General features: G+C 49.8%; 1 protein-coding gene across 1 annotated transcript in view; it reads right to left on the bottom strand.

The window, feature by feature from the left end:
• Window positions 1-328: 328 nt before the first annotated feature.
• Window positions 329-25,558, bottom strand: part of GALNT16 (polypeptide N-acetylgalactosaminyltransferase 16) — a 101,709-nt gene continuing 76,479 nt past the window's right edge. Inside the window, exons 7-15 of the mRNA XM_019969114.2 lie at window positions 23,500-23,587; window positions 21,978-22,062; window positions 21,588-21,691; window positions 16,270-16,396; window positions 15,004-15,096; window positions 13,633-13,716; window positions 6,272-6,413; window positions 5,345-5,467; window positions 329-2,453 (exon numbers count right to left, since the gene is read on the bottom strand). Coding sequence (XP_019824673.2) covers window positions 2,316-2,453; window positions 5,345-5,467; window positions 6,272-6,413; window positions 13,633-13,716; window positions 15,004-15,096; window positions 16,270-16,396; window positions 21,588-21,691; window positions 21,978-22,062; window positions 23,500-23,587 — 984 coding nt within the window. The 3' untranslated portion in view covers window positions 329-2,315. The remainder of the gene's footprint in view (window positions 2,454-5,344; window positions 5,468-6,271; window positions 6,414-13,632; window positions 13,717-15,003; window positions 15,097-16,269; window positions 16,397-21,587; window positions 21,692-21,977; window positions 22,063-23,499; window positions 23,588-25,558) is intronic.

Here is a 25,558-nt window from a genome sequence, read left to right as displayed (position 1 = left end):
AGAGGGCTGGAGAAACCGAAAGACAAGCATTCAGAGAAGCCCCTTGGTTTCCACTTCGAAGCCCCAAAGTAGGGTCCCATGATGAGGTCACAAGAGCCTGGGCTCCCGTCCCAGTTGCCCCATCTCCTGGCTTCCCCCAGGGCGGCCAGCCTGTTGTCCAGGAGTCCCTGAGGTCCCACGGAGGGGGACGTAGGTGGAGGAGCAAGCTACCAAGTGCAGGAGGAGGTGAGAGTTGAGCATGCTCAGTTTTCTGGAATACAGGGCGAGAGGGAGATGCTGAAGGGCCTGGCTCTGGAATCAGAAAGGAAGGCACTGGTGCACATGCCCATGTGAGAAGTGGTTTTATTCCAGGTGTTTTTCATAAAGACGAGGTCCTCAGGGACAGCGAGTGGCACATGCTTTGGTCAAGAAGAGGAAAAGCAAAAACAGAACAGGGCTGAGTCCCAAAGGAGGCTGACAGGTGCTGAGCCCGGTCCAATCACAGGGAAGGAAGGGGCCCTCTGAAAGGCTGAATGGCAGTCCTCTTACTTTCAGTAAGAGAGGCCCGAGATTCCCGTCCCAAAGGCCCACGCTACCTGCCGGGGTAGACACACACACAAGGGAGATGGCGATGGATAAACATCTCACAGAGGATGGCAAAAGTGTGGCTCTGGGGGCCAAGGGCTCCTCGCTGTGAGCGCAGGGGGTGCAGGCTGAGGCCCAGGAGCACTGCGGAGAGCCAGGAGGTGAAAGGAAACCACTGAGAGCCCTCCAGGGTGGGTGTGGCAGACCACAGCCCAAGGCTGTGCAGAGGGAGCGGGGCCAAAGCAGTTGAGGCACACTAGGGAAGGGGAGGGGCGCGGCAGCTCCAATCCAGAAAAAGCCAGACCCTCCGGAGACCAGAGGCCTCTGTATGAACCTGGGACAGTCCATGGATCCTCTCCCCAGGACAGTGCATATATGCACACACATGCACTATTTGGGGGACCATTTCAGGAGATTCCTGGGCCCCCCAGAATCTATCAACTCCTTAGGCATTCCAGGCTGATTTGCTTTGGGTAGGAGACAACCCCCACCGCCGCCCCCCGCAGGAATCCTGGTATCACCAGACTTTTGCCTAAGATCACTTGGCCTAAGCCAGTGGGGCGGGGGAAGAGGAATGTTGGAAATATTAATAGCAGAAGCGGTTCCAAGACCAGGCCCTGGGGGAGGGGGAGAGAGGCCCAGTGGGTGTGAGAAGGAACTGGGAACTCTGTACAAACTGGGGCTGCCAGCCAGCCTGCTGGCCGCTGCAGTAGCCGAGCCCCAAGGGCCTCCCTCTGGCAGTGGGGAGTCCAGCCTGGACGACTTAGTCCTCATGGTTTACCGATGCTCCCCGTTCTTACCGCCCTGCGCCCCGACCCCATAATGATGCTGTATTTACAGAGGCAAGGGCTTTAGAGAAGGCAGGAGTCAAAAACTAGCGGGAAGGACGGGGCTGCTCAGTGGTGCCTGTCCTTATGGGGGTCCACCCGGTGCGCCCAGGCAGGGGCTCCGGGAACCCGCTGGTCTTTAAGGCCCAAGGGAGAGGTCTGGTCTTGACACATATCCAAACAGAAGTGGGATCCGTTTAATAAACTGGGTCCCGAGGCTGCCCCTGGAGGTGCTCCTGCAGCGCCCTGCTGAGAACGTGGGAAGCAGAGCGCGGGACTGGAGGCACTGGGCCCTGGGAGGAACTAGGCCCCCGGGCGAGACCAATTCTTTTCCATGCTTTGCAGCTTTTCTGTTCCCATCTTTCTGCAGCTCACCCATCCTTGGCCCTGGCTCCCATCCCTCCCGCACCCAACCCAGCGCCTGCCTGGGACAGACCCCTGAGCGGCTCACTTCTTCCTGTTCCCCACCTGCCCACAGGCTGCCCCTCCCTCTGCCTTCCGCCTGCCTCCTGTTCACGGCTGCCCACGCTCTCCTCTTGTGCCCGACCCCACAGGCAGGCCCCCGGGGCCCAGCAAGACTCGGGGGAAATGCAGTCCTCCTTTTCCCCAGCCCACGAGGAGAGGCCCCAAACCACTGTCCAGGCCTTGGGAGGGTGAAGGGCAGTAACAAAGGGCCAGGCTGCCCAGTCGCAGTCCAGTTATCCCCAGGCAAGGCCAGGTGGTGGCCAGGACAGCAAGCAGGGCATTCCCCCTGCGTCCTCCCCGTCCAAGCTTTGCAGCATCGTGTGTCGTGGCAGCGGTGTTGGCTGATGATTCCGGCAGAAATGTGACGAGATGGAGACGGCCCGCTTTATACTCCCCCACCCCAACCCCCTTCCGGTCCCAAAGTCTCATGCAAAAGGTACAGGAGGCCGGGGGCTACGGTCATGTGTGCGGCAACAGCTGCCACTGCTGGGCTGGGATGTCGGCCTGGCACTTGCTGGTCACCAGCTGGGCGGGCTTGGCCTCCAGGCAGAGGCCGCTGACTGAATGCTGGATGAAAGAGGCTTTTCTCCTCCATCTCTGAGGGGAGAGGCAGAAAAGGGGCGGGGGAGAGAAAAACAAGGATTAATAATAATAATAACATCCGTACCCGCACTACACATGGGTGTAAATGGCTCTAGGACACAGTCCCATTTAAATAGTCCGTGTCCTTTGCACTAAAGACAAGAAGCACTGCACCCCACATACAAGCTTTAAACCCAGCCCTCCTGATGTGTTCTTGCTTCCATAGGTTGGCATGAAGTTACTGTCTAGTCAGAGGTCCACAGGCTGAATGGAATCCAGAGGTGGATTTTGTTTGGCCTGCACAGCGCTTATCTAAAGTTTGGCTTAGTCGTCACATAGAAATCTGCCTTTCCAGCTTCCCTTTAGACACAGGCAGTCTCTTTGGTTGCAGCTGAAGATCTGCTGCAGGTGGGGTCCTAGTTTCTGGGTGGGAGGGGCCAGGTACTTGCTGGAGCCACAGTTAGAAGGGAGATGAGCAGCCCCAGTTGCAGGGGGACACAGCGTGGGCAGAGAAGGGAACCATCTGGGAGGTGGAGACAAGGCGGAAGGCGTGGGGGCGGAGCTGCAGGGTCTGGATTTCCCCTAGGAGTGCGGGCTGGGGGATACAGATCGCTGAGAACCAGTCTTTCTTGCCCATGTGGTCACAGTAGAGAGGGATTCCTGGCTTCAAGGTCCTGGGCAGTGGGCAGGACAGGGCCTTTGGTCCCTCTGGAACTCACAGCATCCTACTGCCTGTGGTCTTCTAGTCTCTGACCCCCTGGGAGGGGCTGGCCACATTCCCCGGCTGGCGATGCTGGGCCATGCCATTCTTTCATCCATCTTTCATCTAGTTTTGTTCTATGAAGAATGAATGTAAAGACTGAATCGATCAGTCATGAGGAAGTGCTCCCCAAATCATGTGATTCTCATTTCCTGTTGGTGCCATCAGACAGTCTTGGGGTCCCTCCCCCAGAGTCTCCTGGTCACTAGGTTCTAGCCTGGCCAGAGAAAAAATACCATCTCATGGTGCCCTTCCATCGCCACAGTCTCAGTTCTTGTAGATTCCCTACAAGGGACAGCAGGGAGGGAGCCCTTCATTTCATCAGTGAGGAGATGGAGGCTCAGAGAGGTGAAGAGGATGACACCACTCTACACAGGTATCTCTCCCACAACTGATACCCAGGTGGCCTCGGAAACGGGGTCAACAGAGGACTAGGAACTGAGACCCAGACTTGAGAAGTCACTGGTAGTGGGAGAGTTGCTCACCCTTGTCCTCTGGAAGAGGGGCTCCACTGTTGGGGGCCCTGTAGGACCTGCAGGGCAGAAGGAATGTAGCCAAAGAGATTCCTAGGAGTCCTGGTCAGCATGAAGGGGAACACAGAGAGGGGTGGCTGCCCTCAGAGCTACTGCCTTGACTTTGGCCTCAGCAAGGAGCAGGTGGGAGTGGGCTCAAGGCTTGACTCTCACAGAAGCCAGCACCCCAGGTGAAGGGGACCCTGGAGACACACATCCCTGCAGGGGCAGTGAAGGAAGGGGCTGGCAGGATGTGCTGCAGTGTCCCAGCCAGCGAGCAGACCATGGCGCCCAAGCCTCTCTCTCATACACACACACAGACACACACACATGCACACACACACACACGGAGGCTGGAGGGAGAGGAAGGATCTGGTTGCTTTTCCAGAATGAAATAGCAAACTGCCAGTCATCCCTAAAGAAAGAACTGACCCATGCAATCGAAAAGGGGGAGATAAGAAAACGCTGGCAGCTGACTGAGAGGCCAGGCGCCCTCCTGCCCCTGCAATGCCCTGCAAGCTGGCCAGGATCAGGCACAGTGAGGGCTATCGGGAAGGGGTGGGCAGAGGAGGGGCTGAAGCAGAACTCTGGCCTTCTGGTCCATTCCCGGGCAGATGAGCAGCCCTCCCAGCCAGGAATGGAGCAGGGCTGACTCTGTCGTCGGCTGCTGTGTGCCCTGAGCAAGTGACTGCATCTCTCTGAGCATCTGTTTCTTCCTCAACAGGCGAGCCTGATCTGTCTCCCAGGATTAGTGAAAACAGGGCAAGTGAAAGTTTGACAAGAGGAAAAGGCAGTGTTCACAGGATACTGGCATGCCAGCTTGGAAAGCACCATGGTTGGGTCTCAGTTTCCCCAACCAGCCATCAGTCAGGAGATACTTACTGAACACCTACTATGTGCTGGGGCAGGACTGTGGCCTTAGGAGTCACACTGGGTTTGAATCTCAGCTCCACCCCTTCACAGCGGTGTGATCTGATACGTTTCTTAAACTCAAGGAGCTTCAGTTTTTCACTTTTAAAATGGGGTTAGTACTAGGGCCTGGGGCTTCCAGGTGGTGCTAGAGGAAAGAACTTGCCTGCCAATGCGGGAGACATAAGAGATGCAGATTTGATCTCTGGGTTGGAGAGATCCCCAGGAGGAGGGCATGGCAACCCACTCTAGTATTCTTGCCTGGAGAATCCCATGGACAGAGGAACCTGGCGGGCTACAGTCCACGGGGTCGCAAAGAGTCAGACATGACTGAAGCGACTTAGCACGCACACATGCACACACTAAGGGCCAGATTGCTGGGCTGCTGGGAGGATTAGATGAGATGATCTACGTAAAACCCCTGGCACAGGTTCTCAGTAAAACCTCACATTTGTTTTGGCTGTACTGGTTGTCAGGGACTAGGGATACAGTGTTGACAAGATAAAAATAGTGAGCCCGCATGGAGCTCACAGGATGCGGGATGGACATTTAACAACTGTTTACCCAAAGTACTTCCTCATGAGGAAAACAACAGACTTGCCTGGATACTGGCTTAGGCATCCCCAGTCCTCACTCTGGAGGGCTTATTTGAATCTATATGTCACACCTTCACTATGTTCCCCTGGGTTGCTGGTCAACCTGTGCCTGGGGGCAAGGAGGCTTACCTGCCTGCCTTCTCTTGGGTTGCACGCCTGCAGTACGACCAGGGATCCTGGGGAGACAGAGGTGGAGGTGGCAGCGAGGCACTTCCCCTGCTGCTGGATGAGATGGTCAGTGAAGAGCCACGCCTGCAAGACAAGGAGCAGAAAGTGGAAGTGAAGTCGCTCAGTCGTGTCTGACTCTGCGACCCCGTGGACTGTGGCCTACCAGGCTCCTCTGTCCATGGGATTCTCCAGGCAAGAATACTGGAGTGGGCTGCCTGAGCCAAAAAATACAGCAATGAATGGATAGATGGGTAGATAGATGATAAAGCAAATACACTGTGTATTTTGGTAGAATTTTCTACAAATACTAGGGATGGGTGGATGGCTAATCACTGTACAATTCTTTCAACTTTTCTATATGTTTGAACTTTTTCATAATAAAATATTGGGATGGAGAAGCTTATCTGGAGCCAGCCAGAGGATGTATGAAAGGATGCTCAAGGAATGGGAAGAAAGATAGGACATGGGAGCAGGGCAGCTGGGGTCAGGTCCGTGCCGGGGGTCTCCACGACCTGTTCTAGTTTGACGTGAGTGCATCAACTCTCATATGTTGGACACGTGTTCACAGGAGTCCTGGACACTCTGATGCCTGTCTGTGCAGGCTGCCCACAGCTGCATCTGGGGAGAGTACTGGGTTCTGTTTGGGTGGCATTTCTGCCCCTGCAAGCAGAAAGCAGGTGGTGCTCAGGGGGCAACTGTGTGACAGGCTACAACGTGGGTGGAGTGTGGCGGGAGCAGACCCAAGGAGCAGAGTGTGAGGGGGCAGCTTGCAGGGTCCTTGGAAAAGTGGGTTTGTGGAAGGTGTAGACAAGAGAGAGGATGAGACTGGGCAGATGGAGGCCCCTAAGCCTTCTCCTGGGCCTGACCCGGAGGTCCCAAGCAACGTACCTGGGCCGCTGGGGGGTTCTTGGCAGACCCTCTGCAGATCCCCATTCCGAGCTGGAAGTTACCAGCTGTGTCCTGGCCCTGGGATTCTAAACAATTAGTCCCCTGCTTAATGATGCCCGGGAGCACTTCCTTCACGGGGACACTGAAAGAAAAGGCAGTGATCAGGCTTGGCCTCTGCCCTTCCCGGAGTAACTCATGCTTACCCAGAGAGCAGGGCCCCCACCCCGAGGTGACCCATGCTTACCCAGAGAGCAGGGCCCAGGCAATCCCAGGGCACCCAGGTCTCCATGGGGAGGGACACTGAGAGGCAGGCCTGGCAGCAGGGGAAGGTGAGCAGGGGATGGTGAGGGAGCAGGGGTCCCCCTGGGAACACTGGGCCTTTCCCCCTCTGGGTTCTGGGCAGCTCTGGGAGCCCCAGGGACTGCTCTTCAGACCAGGCCTGAGAGGAGCTGGTGGGAGAGAGCTCAAACCAGAAGCCAGAGCTCCCCAGTCCTGAAAGAGGAAAGGCTGAGACTCAGATGTGGGCTCAGTGGGCAATCTCGAGAGGATAGGAAGGAGTTGCTTTGAAGAGGCAAATGTAAAATATACAAATATAAAGATGTGTTCAGTCTCACTAATAACTAAGGAAATATGTATTAAAGAGTTACCATTGTTTGTTTGCCATATATGTATATTTATTTATTTTTTTTTTTTTTATTTTTTAACTTTACAATATTGTATTGGTTTTTGCCATATATCAACATGAATCCACCACAGGTATATTTATTTATTTTAAAAATATTTATTTATTTGGCCATTCTGAGTCCTGGTTGCAGCCTGCAGGATCTTTGAGCTTTGTTGTAGCCTGCAGGATCTTCAATTACAGCATGCAGTCTCTTATTTGCAGTTTGTAGAATCTAGTTCCCTGACTAGGGATTGAACCCAGGCCCCCTGCACTGGGAGCATGGAGTCTTAGCCACTGGACCACCAGGGAAATTTCTATATATTTATATACATAAAATATTTAAGTGTATATATATAAGTGAAAGTGTTAGTTGTTGAGTTGTGTCCGATTTTTGCGACCCCATGGACTGTAGCCCACTAGGCTCCTCTGTCCATGGGATTTCCCAGGCAAGAAAACTGGAGTGAGTTGCCATTTCCTTCTCCAGGGGATCTTCCTGACCCAGGGATCGAACCTGGGTCTCCCGCATTGCAGGCAGATTCTTTACCATCTGAGTCACCAGGGAAGACCATATAATATATAAACAATATACAAATTATACATTTAAGTGTATGTGTGTATATATGCATATATACATATATGTTAAATATTACTACCTAGTGTTGGCAATGGCTTGGGATTGGATCTTTTCATATCCCACAGATGGGAGCATAAACTGGCCCACCTTTTCTAGAGGACAGTGTGGTACTATGTATCAAAGGCCTTAAAAGTGTGCATACTGCTGCTGCTGCTGCTAAGTCGCTTCAGTCGTGTCCGACTCTGTGTGACCCCATAGACGGCAGCCCACCAGGCTCCCCCATCCCTGGGATTCTCAAGGCAAGAACACTGGAGTGGGTTGCGGGGAGCGAGCTCCGCCCCTGGCAAAGGTCATGAGGAAGGAGGCTTAGCATACGCAAAGGCGGGATCAAGCCTCAGGAGTCTCCCTGGAAATTCTTGAGCAATCTACCCCCAAAACCAGAGTCTGCCTACTTTCTGCTTTGTGCTTTCACCTACACCTCCGACTTTACGGGGGGCTGTCCCCCACTACCTCTCTCTGAAAAAAGAGTTAGCTTACAGATCCAGTTAATAATTCCTGGGTGTGACAGTGTTTCAACCTACAAACTCCTTTGGAAGTCCTCTAGCCTGCCTGGTTAGGTTTTTCCGGCCACATGTGATTGCTCAGAGCCTCCCAACTGTGAGAGGCATGAGATGTTCTAAACTGTCTAAATACAGATTCCTTTGAGCAGTTAAAAGATTGATTAGAAATTGTATTGGTGAAGGGATTTTCACTTGTCGGGCCAATGTTTGCTGCTAAGTTTCCATATCCCTTACCTGCTGTGTCCCTGGCAGTGTATTGATTAATATAATTGGTGTAAGTAGTAGCTTTAATGTTTGTAACCTGGGACCCTTGAGTTAATTCTTTTTCTTATTATAGCCCACCACACCTTTGCTCTGTAGGAATGTAACTTTATCTAATGCTTTTTGGAGGCTGGCACCTGCCTTTAGAATAATCACCTTTAGAGAAAAATAAGTTTCTTAAAATATTAACAGGCCTCCGGGCCAGAAGATGATGCAAATCACCTAAACTTTTGCATATGATAAGTTTGCAGGAAGAAAGCCTGGCTTACTGCATGACTCTACCCCTTCCCCCATTATCCTCTATGCATAACTTAAGGTATAAAAACTACTTTGGAAAATAAAGTGCGGGCCTTGTTCACCGAAACTTGGTCTCCCCATGTTGTTCTTTCTCTTACCTTCTGGCTGAATTATTCAGCCTCTTTTCTCCACTGAATTTTCCTACTGAGCTATCCTCATTCTATTACTCTTTATATCCTTAATTAACGTTTAATTAAGCAGTTGTTTCCTGATCCTCGCCGACGCTGTCCCCGCTTCGAATTCCCTGGATCCACCGGGGCTGGACCCCGGCAGTGGGTTGCCATTCCTTCTCCAATGCATGAAAGTGAAAAGTGAAAGTGAAGTCACTCAGTCTTGTCCGACTCTTAGTGACCCCATTTTGACCTAATGATCCCACTTCCTGAAACTTATTATTCTAGGGCAATAATTATAGATGGGTGCAGAGATTTAGTTTAAATGATACTCATTCAGAGTGACTGGTTATACTGAAAACACTGGAAATTCCTAGATATCCAACAATAGGTACAGGACTAAGTAAATTCTGACTCATCTGTCGAAATCCCTTCAGCCATTAAAAAGGACTCAGAAAGAACATCTGGTAATATGGGGAAGTGTTTATAAGATACTGTTAAGTAAAACAGGTAGGTTTTGAAAACAGTGTATTATTAGAACATTTTATATGCACAGGAAAGTATATTTAAACACATACACATACATACGCATACACACACACACACACACAAGCTCAAATATAAGACACACTGCCTTACCCCATGGGTAATAAACCCAAATGGGGTGCTGGCCCCAGCTGACACGGGCTTGTATTCCTGGGTTTAGAAGGTTATATATGTGCTTGGATTATGGACCCACAGGTCAGGTGATGGAAAATCAGTGGGGCTTATAGTCTGACCACATGCCTAATTTATCTGTCTCTATCACATCTGTTGAGAAGAGAACCTGGTTGCAGGTGCAGATCAGAAGAGTGCTGGCAGTCTCTGATGTGGACATCAACCAAACCAGGTCTCCCTTTCTCAGGGCTGACAGGAAGCCCCTGGAGCTCCAGAACCAAACCGCTCTCCTGGAGGCTCGTGGAGAACTTTCCAGTTTCTCTCCATATTCCTGACAGCAGTGCCCCTTCAGAACTGCTCCCCTGTCTCTTGCAAGAGGTCATATGCAGTTCGAGAACAGAGGCTGCAAACTGTTGGCCCCCAAGCTAAATCAGGCCCTGGACAGGTTTTGTCTGACCTGCACAGTGCGGTCGTTGGTGCTTTTAATTAGTTGGCAGTATTTCAACATTACACAGAAAAATCCAGCTTCTCTCAAAAATACAGGAAGGTCAGGTCACATCAAACCTGCATTCTGGTTCAGCACTAACACATTGTCAGGAGCAGCAGCTGTCCACCCTATGGGTGGGGCTTGCCCATTTCAGTTTGCCACAGTCCCCTCCACTCCCTATTGTGTCCTCACTCACTTGACTTATTTACATTACCTGTCTGATCACTGTAGGATTTAAGTTTGAAACCTGCTAGGTGCAAGACTGTTGAGAGGCAAAGCTCCACCCCCGCCACTTCATCCAGGGGCAACGGACTGTATTTCCCCTCTACACAGAGGCAAGGTCCCGCGGGGCCCTCTTTGAGAGGCCAAGGTTGTTCCAGACCTTTCTCTTCTCTTCTCCTCCCTACCTGCTGTTGCTTGGGAAGATGTGCAAGATGACCAACTTGCAGAGATTGAGGTGGGCATTGTCCAAGTGTGGCAATGGTCATTGACACCAAAGCTTGCCCACTGATGCTTATGGAGGAAACCTGGGGCTCAGGCAGCAATCTCAAGACCAGATGCAGGGGCTTCCCCGGTGATCTAGTGGCTAAGACTCTGCGCTCCCGATGCAGGGGACCTGAGTTCGCTCCCTGGTCAGAGAACGAGATCCCACATGCCACGACTAAAGGTTTGCATGTGCCAGCTAAAGATCCCACATGCCACAACGAAGCCCTGGTGCGGCCAAACAAATTAAAAATAAATAAATAAAGACCAGATGCAGCTCCTGAGGTGTCTGATGTGGTAGCAGCCCTGGAGCAGCTGGGATGCCCATCACCACCCTTCCCCTGCTTCCTGGCAGAGCCAGGCTAAGCTCCCCTATTTGCTGGCAGCCCTCTTAAGTCTGTATCTGCTTTCCTCTCTGTGGACCACCTCGAAGCTGGGCTGCCAGGGCTCCCATTAGCCCTTATGACGCCTTTATAGAAATAGCAATAGGCATCCTTTTTTCAAGACACTTCACTTATGTTAGAAAACCATCATAATATACTGATTTTGTTAGAAGACTTTTACTATCATTTGCCAGGAATTGTTGTAATAAAGGTACAGTACTGTGTGACTAGCACCCTTCAAACGTGGTGTGCTTGTACAATGCACAGCCTGCACAACTGTTCCTGACCATCCTAATAAAAGTATATATAAGCAGTTGCTGAAGCCAGCCACAGAACTCTGATCTGGAAAAGCGGCCAAGCCATAGCAGGACTGCAGGCAGGCCTAGGAAAGCACAGGCCTCTCCCTTCAGCCTCCTCAGTCTCCTCACTGACCACGTTCAAGTGTGGCCCAACTACTGGGATCCCGTGTGGAGGAAACTTGGTATCATTTGGGCCTGTAAAACTCCTTTCTGTCTAACAATCTGATTCACTCCAGGCCCCCGAGAACCGAGGCAGAACATGAAGGAACAGACTGACGATGAGTAACCTGGGTAAGAATGAACTGCAGTTTCTACCTTAATAGCAAAAATTCATTTTTTTTTAAGCTTCCACATGATGACAAAACAAATAAGATGACTTATGCTCCTCATTTAGCGCGGCTGGTTTCGTCCACTCTTCTGTCTTGTGATGGATTCAGACTGATGCTAGTTATAAACCATCAGTACTTCTTCCTCTTGGTCCTCAGGGGATGACATGGGGCACTGTGTGAGGACTGGGGTGTGGGAGGATCCCCTTCCACGGCTCCCTAACTCCTGCCTGAGGCTCGAGTCCTTGGCTCCAACCAGATCATATGAACTCTGACAGAACATAAAGACGTGACTATGCTTGGTTTGCTCAGAAATGGCACGTCTGAATAAAACTATCCTTTTCAAAGTGGCCACTTGAGGAAGCTGTTCATTTATTATACTTTCATAAACTAATGTTCTTCCCTTCACAGCCATCGTCTAGGGAGTTGGGGCTATCCAGGCCGCCAACTTTCTCCAAGGATGCTGCTGCCGTTCAAATTGTTTTGGAATTCCTTGAGCATTGCTCACAGTCAGTTTATTCTTGTTACTTGTTTCCGTCTTGTCACTCTGTGTTTGGGACCCAGGACTGTAATATCTGGGTTAATCAACTAAGTTATTCATTGGACTTGGTTATAACCTAACCATGGCTGTTTTCCCAAAATCAAATCTTCCCTCAAAGATTTGCCTCCTTTGAGGATATGCAGGCTCTGAGCGGTGGAATGTTCTGGAAAATCATGACAGCATCCTTTGGGAGACAGCTGTTCCTGAGATGACAGTTCTAGAAGGGAGAATGCTAATTTCAAAGTTATTACTGAGCCTTATTGACTATGCAATTTATTTAGTTAAAAACACCTACAGATCTCCCTGGTAGCAATCTGCCTTCCAACGCAGGAGAAGCAGGTTCCATCCCTAGGCAAGGAACCAGGATCCCACATGTCATGGGGTAACTAAGCCCTTGAACCACAACTAGCAAGAAACCTGGGTGCCAAAAGGAAGGACCTGTGCACCAAAACAAGATCTGGGACACCAAAATCAAATAAAATAAAACTGTTTATTGAGTGCCCATTCTGTGACAGGCATTGTTCTAGGGGCTGGAGATAAGGCAGTGAACAAGACAGATAAATTCCTCTTGCCTCATGGAGCTTACTGTCAAATGTGGGAAGATGACAATAACATTAATTGCCCACATAGAAGCTCCGTGACGATAAGGGTGACGGAGGAAAAGAAGCAGGGAGTGCTGGGGAAGGGTCAGTCTGCAAACGCAGAGGTCAGGGGGGTCTCCTGCAGGAGGGACAGATGACTCAAGACCTGGAGGAGGTAAGGAGTGACATAGGCAAGATGCTGAGAAGGATGCTGAAATAAAAAGGATCGACTCTGCCCAGCCTCAGGCCCCCAGTCATTACAGCTTACTGTCCTGTAGCCTACATGCATACACCATTTGCATGTTGGCTCCTCATTTGCTCATTCTACCCTGGGTTGCCAAGATCTCCTGGAGAAGGCAATGGCACCCCACTCCAGTACTCTTGCCTGGAAAATCCCATGAACGGAGGAGCCTGGTAGGCTATAGTCCATGCGGTCGCAGAGTCGGACACAACTGAGCGACTTCACTTTCACTTTCTTTCCTCATTTGCTGAAGCAAACATTTCCCCATGTTTTACTCAGTTTATGATTATAATATTAATTGACACATAATATTTGTTTAGGTCAATGGATCACGATTCACTAAACCCGGCCTCTATTGTTAGTTGTGTCTATTTTTTTCACAGCAGAGAAGCCAACAATGGTCATTTATTTGTCAAAGGGTTTTTGCTTGTTTGCTCTATTTCCTTGGGATAAACTCCCAGAAGGGAGAGAAGAGAGTCAGAGGAAGTGAATGTTTCTGTGGCCTTTGCTACATAAGGTGCTGTTGCTTTCCTAAGGGGACAATGCTCATTTCTTTTTTTCAAGATTATTTTAATTGATTAATTTTGGCTGTGGGTGGGCTCCTAGTTCCCGTGCCCCCTTCAGTGGAAGTGCAGAGTCTTAACCACTGGCCAGAGAAGTCCCAACAATGCCCATTCTTAGCTCTAAGGCCCAGTCTGTTAAACTCTTCGCTCCTACCACACCTCACTCTTCACTCCTGGTAACATCCTCCAGGTTCCTCCAGACCCGTCACATGAAGACAAACACCAACAGCTAGAAAGAGCCAGGCTGCCTGGGCCAGGGAGAGATCAGGGTCAAGGGTCCCCACGCCGCTGGCCCCCACCCAGGCCAGATGCAGGAACTGCAGGTGGCACTCACGTGAGCTCTGGGTAGACGTTATCCAGGTACCAGCGGAAGGACTTGCAGTTCATCTTCTTCCTCTGCTCGATCCGCGTGGCCACGCTGGAGAAGGAGGAGGAAAGGCTTAGCAGTGGGAAGAAGCCTGGGAGGTCAGCCCCCTCCCCGGGGGGGAAGGTCCCTTTTCCCGGAGCTAGCTATCCAAGTCTGTCCTCCAGCCTTACTTCATTCTCTGACCTGCAAGCTCGCCCCACGGCTCCTGGCCATGCCTTATATCTCTCCTCAAACTGGAGCCAAGCTTTAATCTCGGCTTCTTCCTCCTTGAGACCTCAGGGAGTGTACCATGGCCTGGTGCTTATTTTCACAGACAGAGCAGAGCCTTAATGTACTAGCAGTTTTCCTTCCCTGCATTCCAGCTGAGCAGAAAGCGTCTACCACAAGAAAACCATGTTTCAAACATTTTTCCAAAAATTGAGCAAATAAGAACCGTCTGATGTGTTCATGGACATCTTCCTCAGCTCCAGGGATCATCATGGCCACTGAGAGAAGACCAGCACTACCCTCTGAGCCTGTTTGTTCTCAGTAAAGTTGGGGTACAACCATCCACCTCCAAAGGTTTTTATGAGAGTCAAATGAACAGACATAAGTGCCTAGCACAGGGTAGGCCCTCAGCAAATGTTACTTCCACACTAAAACAAAGAGTGACATAACTTTTATTCTTTAAGGGATAGATACAAATAAACAGAGGAAAATTCATTGATGATCACTAATAATGTTTTCAAACATTTCTGACCACAACATTAAGTAAGAAATATATACATCTTACACTGTGACCCAGTATACCCATGGGCATATATGGACATACAACTAAAATAAGAGTTTCACAAAACAGTATCTATGCTCAACTGCAATCAGCTGTTACTTTCTGTTCTAATCTGAAATGTTCTAGTTCTCTATCACTTAAAAAAAAAATACTGGTCACGCCATACTCAATTGATTTTGAAAATGCTTAATTAGACTGTAGTCATAACAGTCCAGGGCAGAATAGCTAACAGATCACCGTCAGATTGAAACAGCAAGGAAGCCAAAACCCCCAGTGTTTTCTGCAGACAGCCCTCCTTAAGCACTTCCACAGACATCCATCCTGCAGGCAGCTGGTGGATGGGCAGTGCTTGCATAAGTAAGCCCTCTCTGGTTATTTCTCCCCACAAGGCTGCTGCTTCTTCCAGGACCAGAACCTTGTCTCTGTCTCCTATACCCTACAGTCTCCAAAGAGCCCAGGGGTGTGGGGTTCAGTTGCTCAGGACACCCTGAAGGCTTCTCTGGAGTACACATGATTTAGTATTTCACTAAGGTTGTGAGCAAAGGCACAAGGCTAGGGAAGGGGCCCACCTGCCGAAGGCCTTCCCGATGGCCGACGGCCGTGCCTCATAGTAATACTGCTTGAACTCATCCATCCACACCTCTGCGGTACGCTTGGTATTCCTAAAAGGAGAGGAAGAAGCAAAATAAGGTCACCAGGTTGGGGACAGAGTTAGGGTTGGGATCCAGATCAGCTCTGAGCAGTACCGGACGAGGAGACGTTCAGGAGTGCGTGCAAAATGGCACTGATGTGGGAGTATCCATGAGAACAGTCTTTTTGGAGGATAATCTGTCAGCATCCATCAAATCTGCAGGAATGGATACTCTCTGACACTCCACTTGGAGGAATCTATTCTACTGAAACACCAGCACGTGGGCAAAGGGATGTATACAAGAATATTTGTGTCATAAAACATTGGCGACAACCCTAAATGGCCATCAATAGGAGAATAATGAGCTACGTCCACATGGCAGAGTACTAGGCAGCCTTGAAAAAGACCGGAAATGATAGGCTTGAAATCTGTTAAGAGTAGTTTCTTTTGGATAGAATAAGCAGATAGGTGTAAGACTTGGTGAAAGGGACTTTCACTTTTTTCTGTCTATGTGATATGAAGAGTAAAAATTATAATGTACAGTATATGTACATATATATATATATATACACACACACAATATACATGGATACAGCTTGAAGTTTTAGTGACCATGTATTACTTCCATAATTATAAAAATGGTAAAATGGAATAAGGGAAGCAAAACAAAAGGCCATTTGATAAGCTAGACTCAAGGAGCCCCCTCCGCCAACAAGCAAGTCTGACGAGACAAAGACGCGTCCTCGGAAGAGGAGAGTGCTCATGGCACTCCTCCCACCTCCCCTTGCCTCCACCATCTGGAGAGTGGGTGAGGGGGTGGTCTTCCAGGACCTGCCCACTCCCCTTCAAGATGGAGTGCACGCTGTGGCTGGGAACACAGATGGGCAGACGCTGACCAAGTCAGAGTGAGGATGCAACATCCATGACCAGTACTTGGGACCCAGTGTGTGGAGGGCCGCTCCCAGTTGGTCATTTCACCAGTTTTCCAAGACCTTCATGAACAAATACAGTCAAGACAAGACAGGCCTGGAGGAGACGCCTCCAACTTCATCTTTCCAGCTCTGAAAGTACCGGGATCCCAGAATGGAAGGGACAAACGGGGAGACTAAGACTGGGGTAGTTGCTCAAATCACAGGAGTCACCGACAGGGCTGGGCTCTAGGTGTCCTGGCTCCTAGTGTGATGCTCTCTGCACCGTGACCTACCTGATGTAGGTGAGGGCATTGCCCTCGGGGAAGTTGTACGGGTGCCGTTTCCTGAAGACGTGGCCCACCCGGCTGCAGGGCACGATCTCTAAGCTCCCGCCGCACATCCACACCCGGAAGGACAGCTCTGCAGAGACAGCAGCCATCAGGAGCGGCTGGGGCCCCTTGGCAAGTCCCCACAGAGTGAAGGTGGGAAGGAGCTGGCTTCCCTTGCCTTTGGGGTCCCCTTGGAGGCGCATGCTGGGCTGGAGCTCCTGGGGTGCACCCACTCCTTGCATGTGTTCCTGATTGCTCTCTCCATAAATGTGCACACACACATCCCACAAACCCCCTCCACACACACCACATACATACCCTCCACACACACATACCCTCTACACACATACATTCCACACACACACATTCCACATACTCCCTCCACACACACACACTCTCCACAGACACTACACACACATACCACACATCTCCTCCACACACATACTCTCCACATATACATCATACATACACACCACACGTACTCTCCATACACACATCCCACATGCGGACCCCCTCCACACACACCACACACATTCCCCACATCTAAGCCCTGGCAGAGCAGCAGGAAAAGTTCTGAAGGAACACCAGGACCATGAAGAGAAGGAAAACTGACTTAAAGGGCAGCATCAGTTATTTCCAGCCTCTGCCTAGAAAGTCCTATCCAGACATAAGCTAAGGATGAACACATCTGCTTGTCAGAACGGAGAGGCTAGAAAACCAACACCAAGCAAATGAAAGGCTGCTCCAGTTGGCATTTTTCTGGCTGGCCCAGACCGCCCTCTTGGCCCTCGTGGTCTCTATTTACAGCTACCACTGGCCCTACTGGGGACTTCCCAGGTGGTCCTAGTGATAAAGCGCCCGCCTGCCAATGCAGGAGATATAGGAGACACAGGTTTGATCCCTGGGTTGGGACAGTCCCCTGGAGGAGGGCATGGCAACCCATTCCAGTATTCTTGCCTAGAGAATCCCAGGGACAGAGGAGCCTGGGGGGCTACAGTCCCTAGTGTCACGAAAAGTTAGACACGACTGAAGCGACTTAGCACGCACACACGCGTGTGTTGGCCCTACAGAGACACACTTCCTGTTGGTGGTGGTGGTGATGCTGAAGGAGCTCTCACAGATGACCGGTCCCTAGCGGAGCTAGGAGATGCTAGCGGTGGTCATCCTGCCTCCCAGAAGGGGACGTCACAAGTTTCTCACTCCGTTCTCCACTCAACAGTCCTTCTGTCAACTTCTGGCAAGCATCCACCTTGGTAGCTGGCTGAACCTCACGTAATCTCCTCTGATTTCTTCCTCTCTTTCATTTTAACCCTACAGAGGACTCAGGACTACCTCCTGGCCAGCCTGTGTGCACCAGGCAACTTCCCGATATGGTCCTGGGACCAGGACTGGATATTTGGCATATCTGGACCTGCCTTCAGGGTTGGCTATATTAATGGGCTTCTCTAGGTCTACTTGCTAACTGCCAGGCCTCTCTCTTCTCCTGGTCAGAGCTCTGCAACTGGTTCAGCAACTGAGATTCAGAACTAGGGACAGAAGATCTGCATTCTAGTCCCATTTCTGCCAGGCTAACATTGTTACACTATTAATAGTTAGGGCTTCCTTGATAGTTCAGTCGGTAAAGAATCCGCCTGCAATGCAGGAGACTCTGGTTCAATTCCTGGGTCAGGAAGATCCGCTGGAGAAGGGATAGCTTACCCACTCCAACATTCTTGGGCTTCCCTTGTGGCTTAGCTGGTAAAGTATCCACCTGCAGTACGGGAGACCTGGGTTCGATCCCTGGGTTGGGAAGATCCCCTGGAGAAGGGAAAGGCTACCCACTCCAGTATTCTGGCCTAGAGAATTCCATGAACTATAGTCCATGGGGTTGCAAAGAGTCGGACACGACTGAGCGACTTTCACTTTTATCCCACATACCCCTTATTGTCATATTATTGTTTACTTATTGTCATTACTAGCAACAATGGCAATAACAAAAGCAGCTAACCATCATGCATTTACTGAGCACTTTGTGCTCTTTATGGCTGATGTCTAATTCTCACAGCTACCATATGACATTGGTGTTATGATCCTTGTGTTTTTAATAAGGACTATGATGGACAGGGAGGTCTGGCATGCTGCGATTCATGGGGTCGCAAAGAGTCGGACACGACTGAGCAACTGAACTGAACTGAACTGGTGAAGCTCAAAGATGTTAAATAACCTCTCCAAGGTCACCCCCCGACTCAGTTGCAGAACCGTAATGTAAAGTCCATACTTTGTTCAGCAAGTCCCATTATTTGAACCAGATTCTTTAGTATATTCAGCAGATTTTTACCAAAGACCTATTTATGACCTATCAGATACTGTTCTAGAATCCCTCACACTCTAGTAAGAGAAGACAAGAAGTAAAATAAGAAACAAAAATGCAAGTAGACAAGAAAATGAGTAGAATACATGGTCTAGTTGTGTTCGACTCTTTGCAGCCCCATGGACTATAACCCTCCAGGCTCTCCTGTCCATGGGATTTCCCAGGCAAGAATACTGGAATGGGTTGCCATTTCCTCCTCCAGGGGATCTTCCCGACCCAGGGATCGAACACTGGCTCCTGTGTGTCTCCTGCACTGGCAGATTCTTTACCACTGAGCCCATAATGTCTGTCTGATGGTATTATAAGCACAATGAAGGGGACAGAGCACGCAGGAAACTGGGGACAATGAGTGGAGTTGGGGGTGGGGCCACAATTGTAGTGAAGCTGATTAGGGGTTTTCCATGAGAGGAGACAGCTGAGTTGAGGCCTGAAGAGGGGAGGAGGAGCCACGTGGCTCTTGGGGACAAGCACTGGAGGCAGAGGGACCAGCAAGGGCACAGACCTAGAGGTCGGAGCGCAGTCGGCAGGGGTGAGGGCGAGGTTGGTGGGGTGTCTTGTGCGGGAAGGGCAGATGGTCTGAGGACTTTGGGTTTTGCTCTGAGTGACATGGGAGCCCTTGTGGGGTCTTGAGCAGCAGAGTAACATGATCTGATGCAACTTTAAAAAGATGCCTAATGAGAATCCCAAGGTTTTCACATTTGCCACCCCCGCTCAGGGCGGCCTCTGAGCGCCTGCCTGCATTTGGCTCTCTCAGGGGAAACAGGAAGGAGTCTCCGTTTGGGCACCTCCCATCCTTCCACAAAGGAACAGAACGAAAAGCCCAAACCCACCAGCGGTGGAGTCTCCTGGCTCAAAACTGGTCCCAGCAGTTGAATGTCTGAGCTACAGGGCTAGCCTGGGAATTTCTTTGAATTTCTTCGAAGAAACAAAACCTTCCCTAGAACCACTGTGTGGTTCACCTTTCAAGTTCCCCCAACCACTGAGCCCTGGCCTCAGGCAGAGTTTAAAGTTAGCTATTTGATCGTTGACTTGTTTCTCTATCAGGCCCCAGCCTTTAAAAAAAAGAAGGAAGGGAAAAAGAAAAAGGCCTCTGGACACAGCAGAGATCCTTAGTTTCGCAGCTCTCTGAGACTTTACAGGAAACCAGCTTTGCCAAAGCTCCCTTCCGGCTGAGACCGAGGATACAAAAGAGGTCACTTTGGCCCAAAATACATGAAAGGAGGTCAGAATGGAAGGGTCACTGCACCCCAGTTCCCAGCATTGACTCCTCCGAATGCCTGCCTAGAAACCATTTCCAAGAGTAAGTTACAAAGGGGAGAAAATTCCATGCCTGTTCCCACTCCAGCTGGTTCTGAGTCAAAGCCCCAGTGCCCGTCTGCCCCACTGTCCCAGTCCGAGAAGGAAGACAGACCTGGTCCTCCCAGCCCAGAAGCACAGACCGTGACTCGGATCACACCTCACCACACTGAAGTGATCCCTCCAGCAAAGGTGCTTATCCTACACCTGTCAGATGTGGAGTTTGCTGACTGAGATCTGGAAGGTGGCATCCACCTCAGTTTGCCCACCTGTCAGATGGGTGAGATACTGGCCTGTTTACTTCTCAAGAACCCGGGTCAGGATGAAAAGAGAAGCAGTGGGAAAGGCTCTGCAAAGGACTGAGTGGGTCCGGGAACAGCAAGGACGGGCCTCTGTCTTTTATGGGCTTTTTCGTATCTCTCCCCCCAGCTCCTGGAGAACCTCTGGGATTGTTCTCTGCCCTATTCCACCCTGCTCTTCATCTGGAAGGCTACTGTGTGGGCCACACCCCTGGCTTCCTTCCTGAGTTAGGACAGGTTCAGCCTGCAGTCAGGGGGAGAGTGAGGGTGGATGTTCATCCCCGACAACTTCCACCTGGTGCATGGGCTGACTGCAGGCACCCCAAGACCATAGCTTGTACTGGGGAGTGCTCTGTCCCCATCTTTCAGACCTAGGGGTGGCTGCACCTCCCAGAAGTCACGCACCTAGCCCTACCCTGTCCCTTGTGGTTCCCTATAATTTTTCCACACCACACAAACAGGCTCTTTCATAAACCCCTACATCAAGTGTTCCATCTGTATCCAGCCTTTGTCTCATGAACCTCAGCAGCAACCCTTGAGGTTCACTGGCTCTTCTCTTTCGTTGTGGGGCTAAAGGATTCCTATGGTATCGTGTATGTGTGTGTGTGTGTGTGTGTGTGCACGTGTGCTCAGTCATGTCCAACTCTTTGCGACTCCACGAACTGTAACCCACCAGGCTCTTCTGTCCACAGGATTCTCCAGGCAAGAATACTGGAGTGGGTTGCCATTTCCTGTTCCAGGGGATCTTCCCAACCCAGGGATTGAACCTTTAGTGTCTTAGCATCTCCTGCATTGCAGGCGGATTCTTCACCACTGAGCCACCTGGGAAGCCCTATGACTTCATAAATAATAATAATGGCCATCAGTATCTTCATCCATCCTCTTCCTTAGTGCTCATGACAGCCTCTTGGGGAAACTGAGGCTCCAAGAGGCTTTCACTTACCAAGAGCCAAACAGCTTGTAGGTGGTAGGGCCAGGGTTTGCACCCAGTAATAGGGTCTGACTCTATTACTTATGCTGAACCATCACCCTCTACTGCACACCACCTCTCCTTCAGAGTTTCTGGTAGGGAAGCAGCCACATAGCTCCTCCACACATGTCTAGCCACGTGGCCACAGGTTCTCCCTGACCACCTCATTGCTTTGTTTACTAGATACGTGGCTCTGGACAAATTACTTAACCTCTCTGTGCCTTAGTTTACCAGTAGAAAGGTACTTCAGAGATTCATTGTGAGAATTTAAGTAGTCAATATGTATGAAGTCCTTAGGGCCTTACACATAGAAAACACTCAATCTGGGTTTGCCTACTATTGTTATTGTGGTTATTCCCCAACTTACCAAAATTTTCTCCCCCCCAGATGTCCATCTGAGCATCATACTTTCCCAAGTGGTTAAACCAGGACTTGTCAATCACGAAGATTCCTCCAGCAATGACAGGCGTCCTGGGAGCAAGGAGAGGAAAGAGGTAACACATTAGAATTTGAGCCCCTCTAGATGGCCCCAGGGCTCAGGCCATTTACCCTACGATCACCCACTTGCAGAGTCACTGGGGCTGGATGTCTGGCCCGTCCTTTGGTCTATGATCTCTCTCCCCAGGGCTCAGAACAGACTCAGCCCTTAGATCATGCACCTCTAGGAGCCCTGGTGACTGAACCAGCCCCCAGCACCCTCCAAAGCCTGTGACTCAGGGAAGGGATGGGTCTCCCCAGAACCCACAGCAGGTCTGACCTTATGGGCTTGGTGGGGTCTGTCCGAGCAATCTTCTGCTCCAGAGGGATCTGCTCCCACTTGAAATGCAGGCTCCAGTCGAATCCTAAGGGTCAGAGTGGGGTGGGGATGGGGCTTAGGGCTCCTGTCCCCTCATTCTGCCCCCTGATAGTCTCAGCTTGCAGAGGGCCCTGGGCGATTGGTGTAGTCATTCCTTCATTCAGAATGAGACAGATCCCTGTCCTCATGGAGTTTCAATCTAATGGGTAAGACAAAGACTTACAAAGATAAATCAATAAATGGATAATCTGTCAGTTGGGGTGAAAGTGCTAAAAAAAACAAAAGAAAGAAAGAAAAGACAGGAGACATGTCCATGCTATTCTAATAAGTGTACCCAGGGAAGACTCTGATGAGGTCACATTTGAGTAGAAACCTGAATGAAGGACTGATCCATGCAGACCGATGGGAAAAGGGAATTCGAGGTGGGAGAACAGCAAGTGCCAAGGTCCTGAGGTGATTTCCCAAAGGAGAAATGCCTGGCTCCCTCCCATTCATCCTCAGCATCTAACTAAAGACTGTGTCCATTGGAAATCTGAGCCCCAGAGAGGAAATCCACTCTGCTCATTAGCTCCTGGCCACAGATTCTCTAGGGCCGCTTGCCCAGTAGGCCTTGCTGCACTGATGGAAGGGGCCTACATCTGCCCTGTCCAACATGGTGGACACAAGTCACATGTGGCTATTGAGCACTTAATGTGCTGCTGGGGCAATTTAGGAACTGAGTTTTGAATTTTACTTAATTTTAATTAACTTAAATGTACATAGCCCAAACCCAAAGTGGCTACACAACATGGCTCTAAAGTCTAGATCAGAGCTGTCCAAAAGAAATACTTTGCAAGCTGGAGATGCAAGCCACATATGCAATTTAAATTTTTCTAGTAGCCATATCTAAAAGTAAGGACATATGAAATTAATTTGAATAATGTATTTTTAATGCAAGATCATCCAAAATACTATCATTTCAAACTGATGATCATATTCATAATGAATACAAAAAATTACTAATGAGATTTTTTTACATTTTTCAAACTAGGTCTTCAAAACCTGGTGTGTATTTTATCTTACTGCACATCTCAATTCACACTGAAAATGGAGTCACATTTCAAGAGCTCAATAGCTAAATGTGGTTAATAGCTACTGTATTCAGCCAGGTCTACACCATTTTCGGGGGTACAAGTCAGGAATCCATGCAAAGTTGAGGGTTCCCCCTTCCCCACTCCCAAGATAGTTGTCATATCATGTTCTTCTGCCAGGACTCGTGCCCATCCTCTCTGGGCTAGCTGTATTTGAGAAGGATATGTCAACGTTTGGGGGCAGGGAAAGACTGGAGACTAGCTTGACTCTGCCCTCATCATGCCAGGAGCCTCCCACTGCCAGCTCTGGTCCTTCGTCCCCAACTCCACAGCTCTATACAATCTCCTTTCATTTTCTGGAGGTAAAGGGCAGGGAGATGCTGTCTCATTTTCTGGAGATGCTCTGGACCTACCTCCACGAAGATCAGCAGATGCAGCAAGGTAAGCGAAATTATCTAGACTGATGACATCAATGATGGGGCTCACCACGCGGGTGTGGTCCTAGGGGAGGACACATGAGGTGGTGTGAGGTCAGGGACTCTGTCAAAAAAGCCCCGACTGCCTGTTTGGTGAAGTTCTCTCAAGGCATGAGGTACCCAGCACCTCCTGAAGGACATGTCAGGCTCCCAGGAGCTGTCCTGCATCACCACACCAGGCTCACAGAAGGTCCCACTTGGGTCTCACAGCTACAATGCTCTCCTAGCCTCTTCCTCTAACACCATGTTGAGCCCTGCTGGGATCTCACCTCCTCAATGAAGCCCTCCCTGATTGCTGCAGGCAGAGGATTTCTTCCTCTTTTTAAGCTGCTCTCGCAATTATAATCCAGACAATTCCTGGGACAACGAATCAGATGTTGCCTGAGGTGGCTTTTCTGTTCCTGGTTTGAATGGTTGTTTTACTAATTGTCGTCCATTTTTGCACATGTTGGTGTTGAGTCTTCCCAACTGGACCACCAGCAGCTTGAGGGTAGTGACCCTGTTGTAGTTGACCCTGGGGAACCTGGGTGGCACTCCTCTCATGCCACCCAGGCATGAGAGGTCAGACTCATACTCTCTTCATCACCTCCTAGACACAAATCCACCTCCAAAATATTGGTGGGTAATGCCAATTTTACTAAAGGGTTTTTTCCTGAGGTGGGGGATGTGGAGAGAGTGGTGGTGGTGGATTTTTATCATATACCACGTGCAAAACTTAATCGCCCTTCATCAGTAGGATGTCTGCTCTCTTCTTTTCTCCCTCCATGGAGGGACAAGGAACAGAGCCTCTTCTTTCTTCTCTGTCTGCACTGACCCTCAAAATGCTCTTGTCTGCGACTTTGAATCTAGCTCTGTCCCTCAGTTCACACCCCGTCTTAGGATGACAAAACTGTGGGACGTGGCAGATCAGAGGAGACCATCCATGGTCTCACAGTGTTCCGTGGGGGCTTCACTTTATCCTTTTTATAGACTTGTTTTTGTATTGAGATATAATTCACACTATATAATAATTTTATTAGACATAATTGACATACTATAAAATTCACCATTTAAAAGTGTACAGTTCTGTGGTTTGTAGTGTATTCACAGGGTTGTGTCACCATCTGCTGCTGCTGCTGCTGCTAAGTCCTGTCAGTCGTGTCCGACTCTGTGTGACCCCATAGATGGCAGCCCACCAGGCTCCCCCGTCCCTGGGATTCTCCAGGCAAGAACACTGGAGTGGGTTGCCATTTCCTTCTCCAATGCATGAAAATTGAAAAGTGAAAGTGAAGTCGTTCAGTCATGTCCGACTCTTAGCGACCTCATGGACTGCAGCCTACCAGGCTCCTCCATCCATGGGATTTTCCAGGCAAGAGTACTGGAGTGGGGTGCCATTGCCTTCTCCGTGTGTCACCATCACCACTATCTAAATCCAGAATACTTTAATCACCCCAGTAAGAAACCCTGTACCCACTAGAGGTACTCCCCCATTCCCTTCACTCCAGCTCCTGACAACCACTAATCCACTTGTTATTTCCTCAGATTTGTTTACTCTGGACATCTCATACAAATGGAATCATATAATTTATAGCCTTTTGTGACTGGCTTCTTTCACTGAGCATGGTTTTCAAAGTTCATCCATACTATAACACGCATCAGTACTTTATTCCTTTCTTATGGCTGAATAGTATTCCATTGTATGGCTGTATCACATTCTGTTTACCCATTAGTGAGCTGACAGACATTAGTTTGTTTCATGTTTTGCCTCTTTGGAATAACACTGCTCTGAACACTTGGATACAAGTTTGTGTATGGGGTATGTTTTCATTTCTCTTGAGTATATATCTAAGAGAGGAATTGCTGGGTCATATGGTAACTCTATGTTTAAACTTTTGAGGAACTGTCAGTCTGTTTTTCAAAGTGGCTGCCATTTGACATTCCCACCAGCAACGCACAAAGGCTCCTATTTATCCAAATCCTCACCAGCAGTTGTACTGTCCATCCTTTGAAGAGCCCT

The sequence above is a fragment of the Bos indicus genome, chromosome 10 (genome assembly GCF_029378745.1).
Source record: "Bos indicus isolate NIAB-ARS_2022 breed Sahiwal x Tharparkar chromosome 10, NIAB-ARS_B.indTharparkar_mat_pri_1.0, whole genome shotgun sequence".
NCBI classification, from domain to species: Eukaryota; Metazoa; Chordata; class Mammalia; order Artiodactyla; family Bovidae; genus Bos; species Bos indicus.
This window is presented reverse-complemented; position numbering and strand designations above follow the sequence as displayed.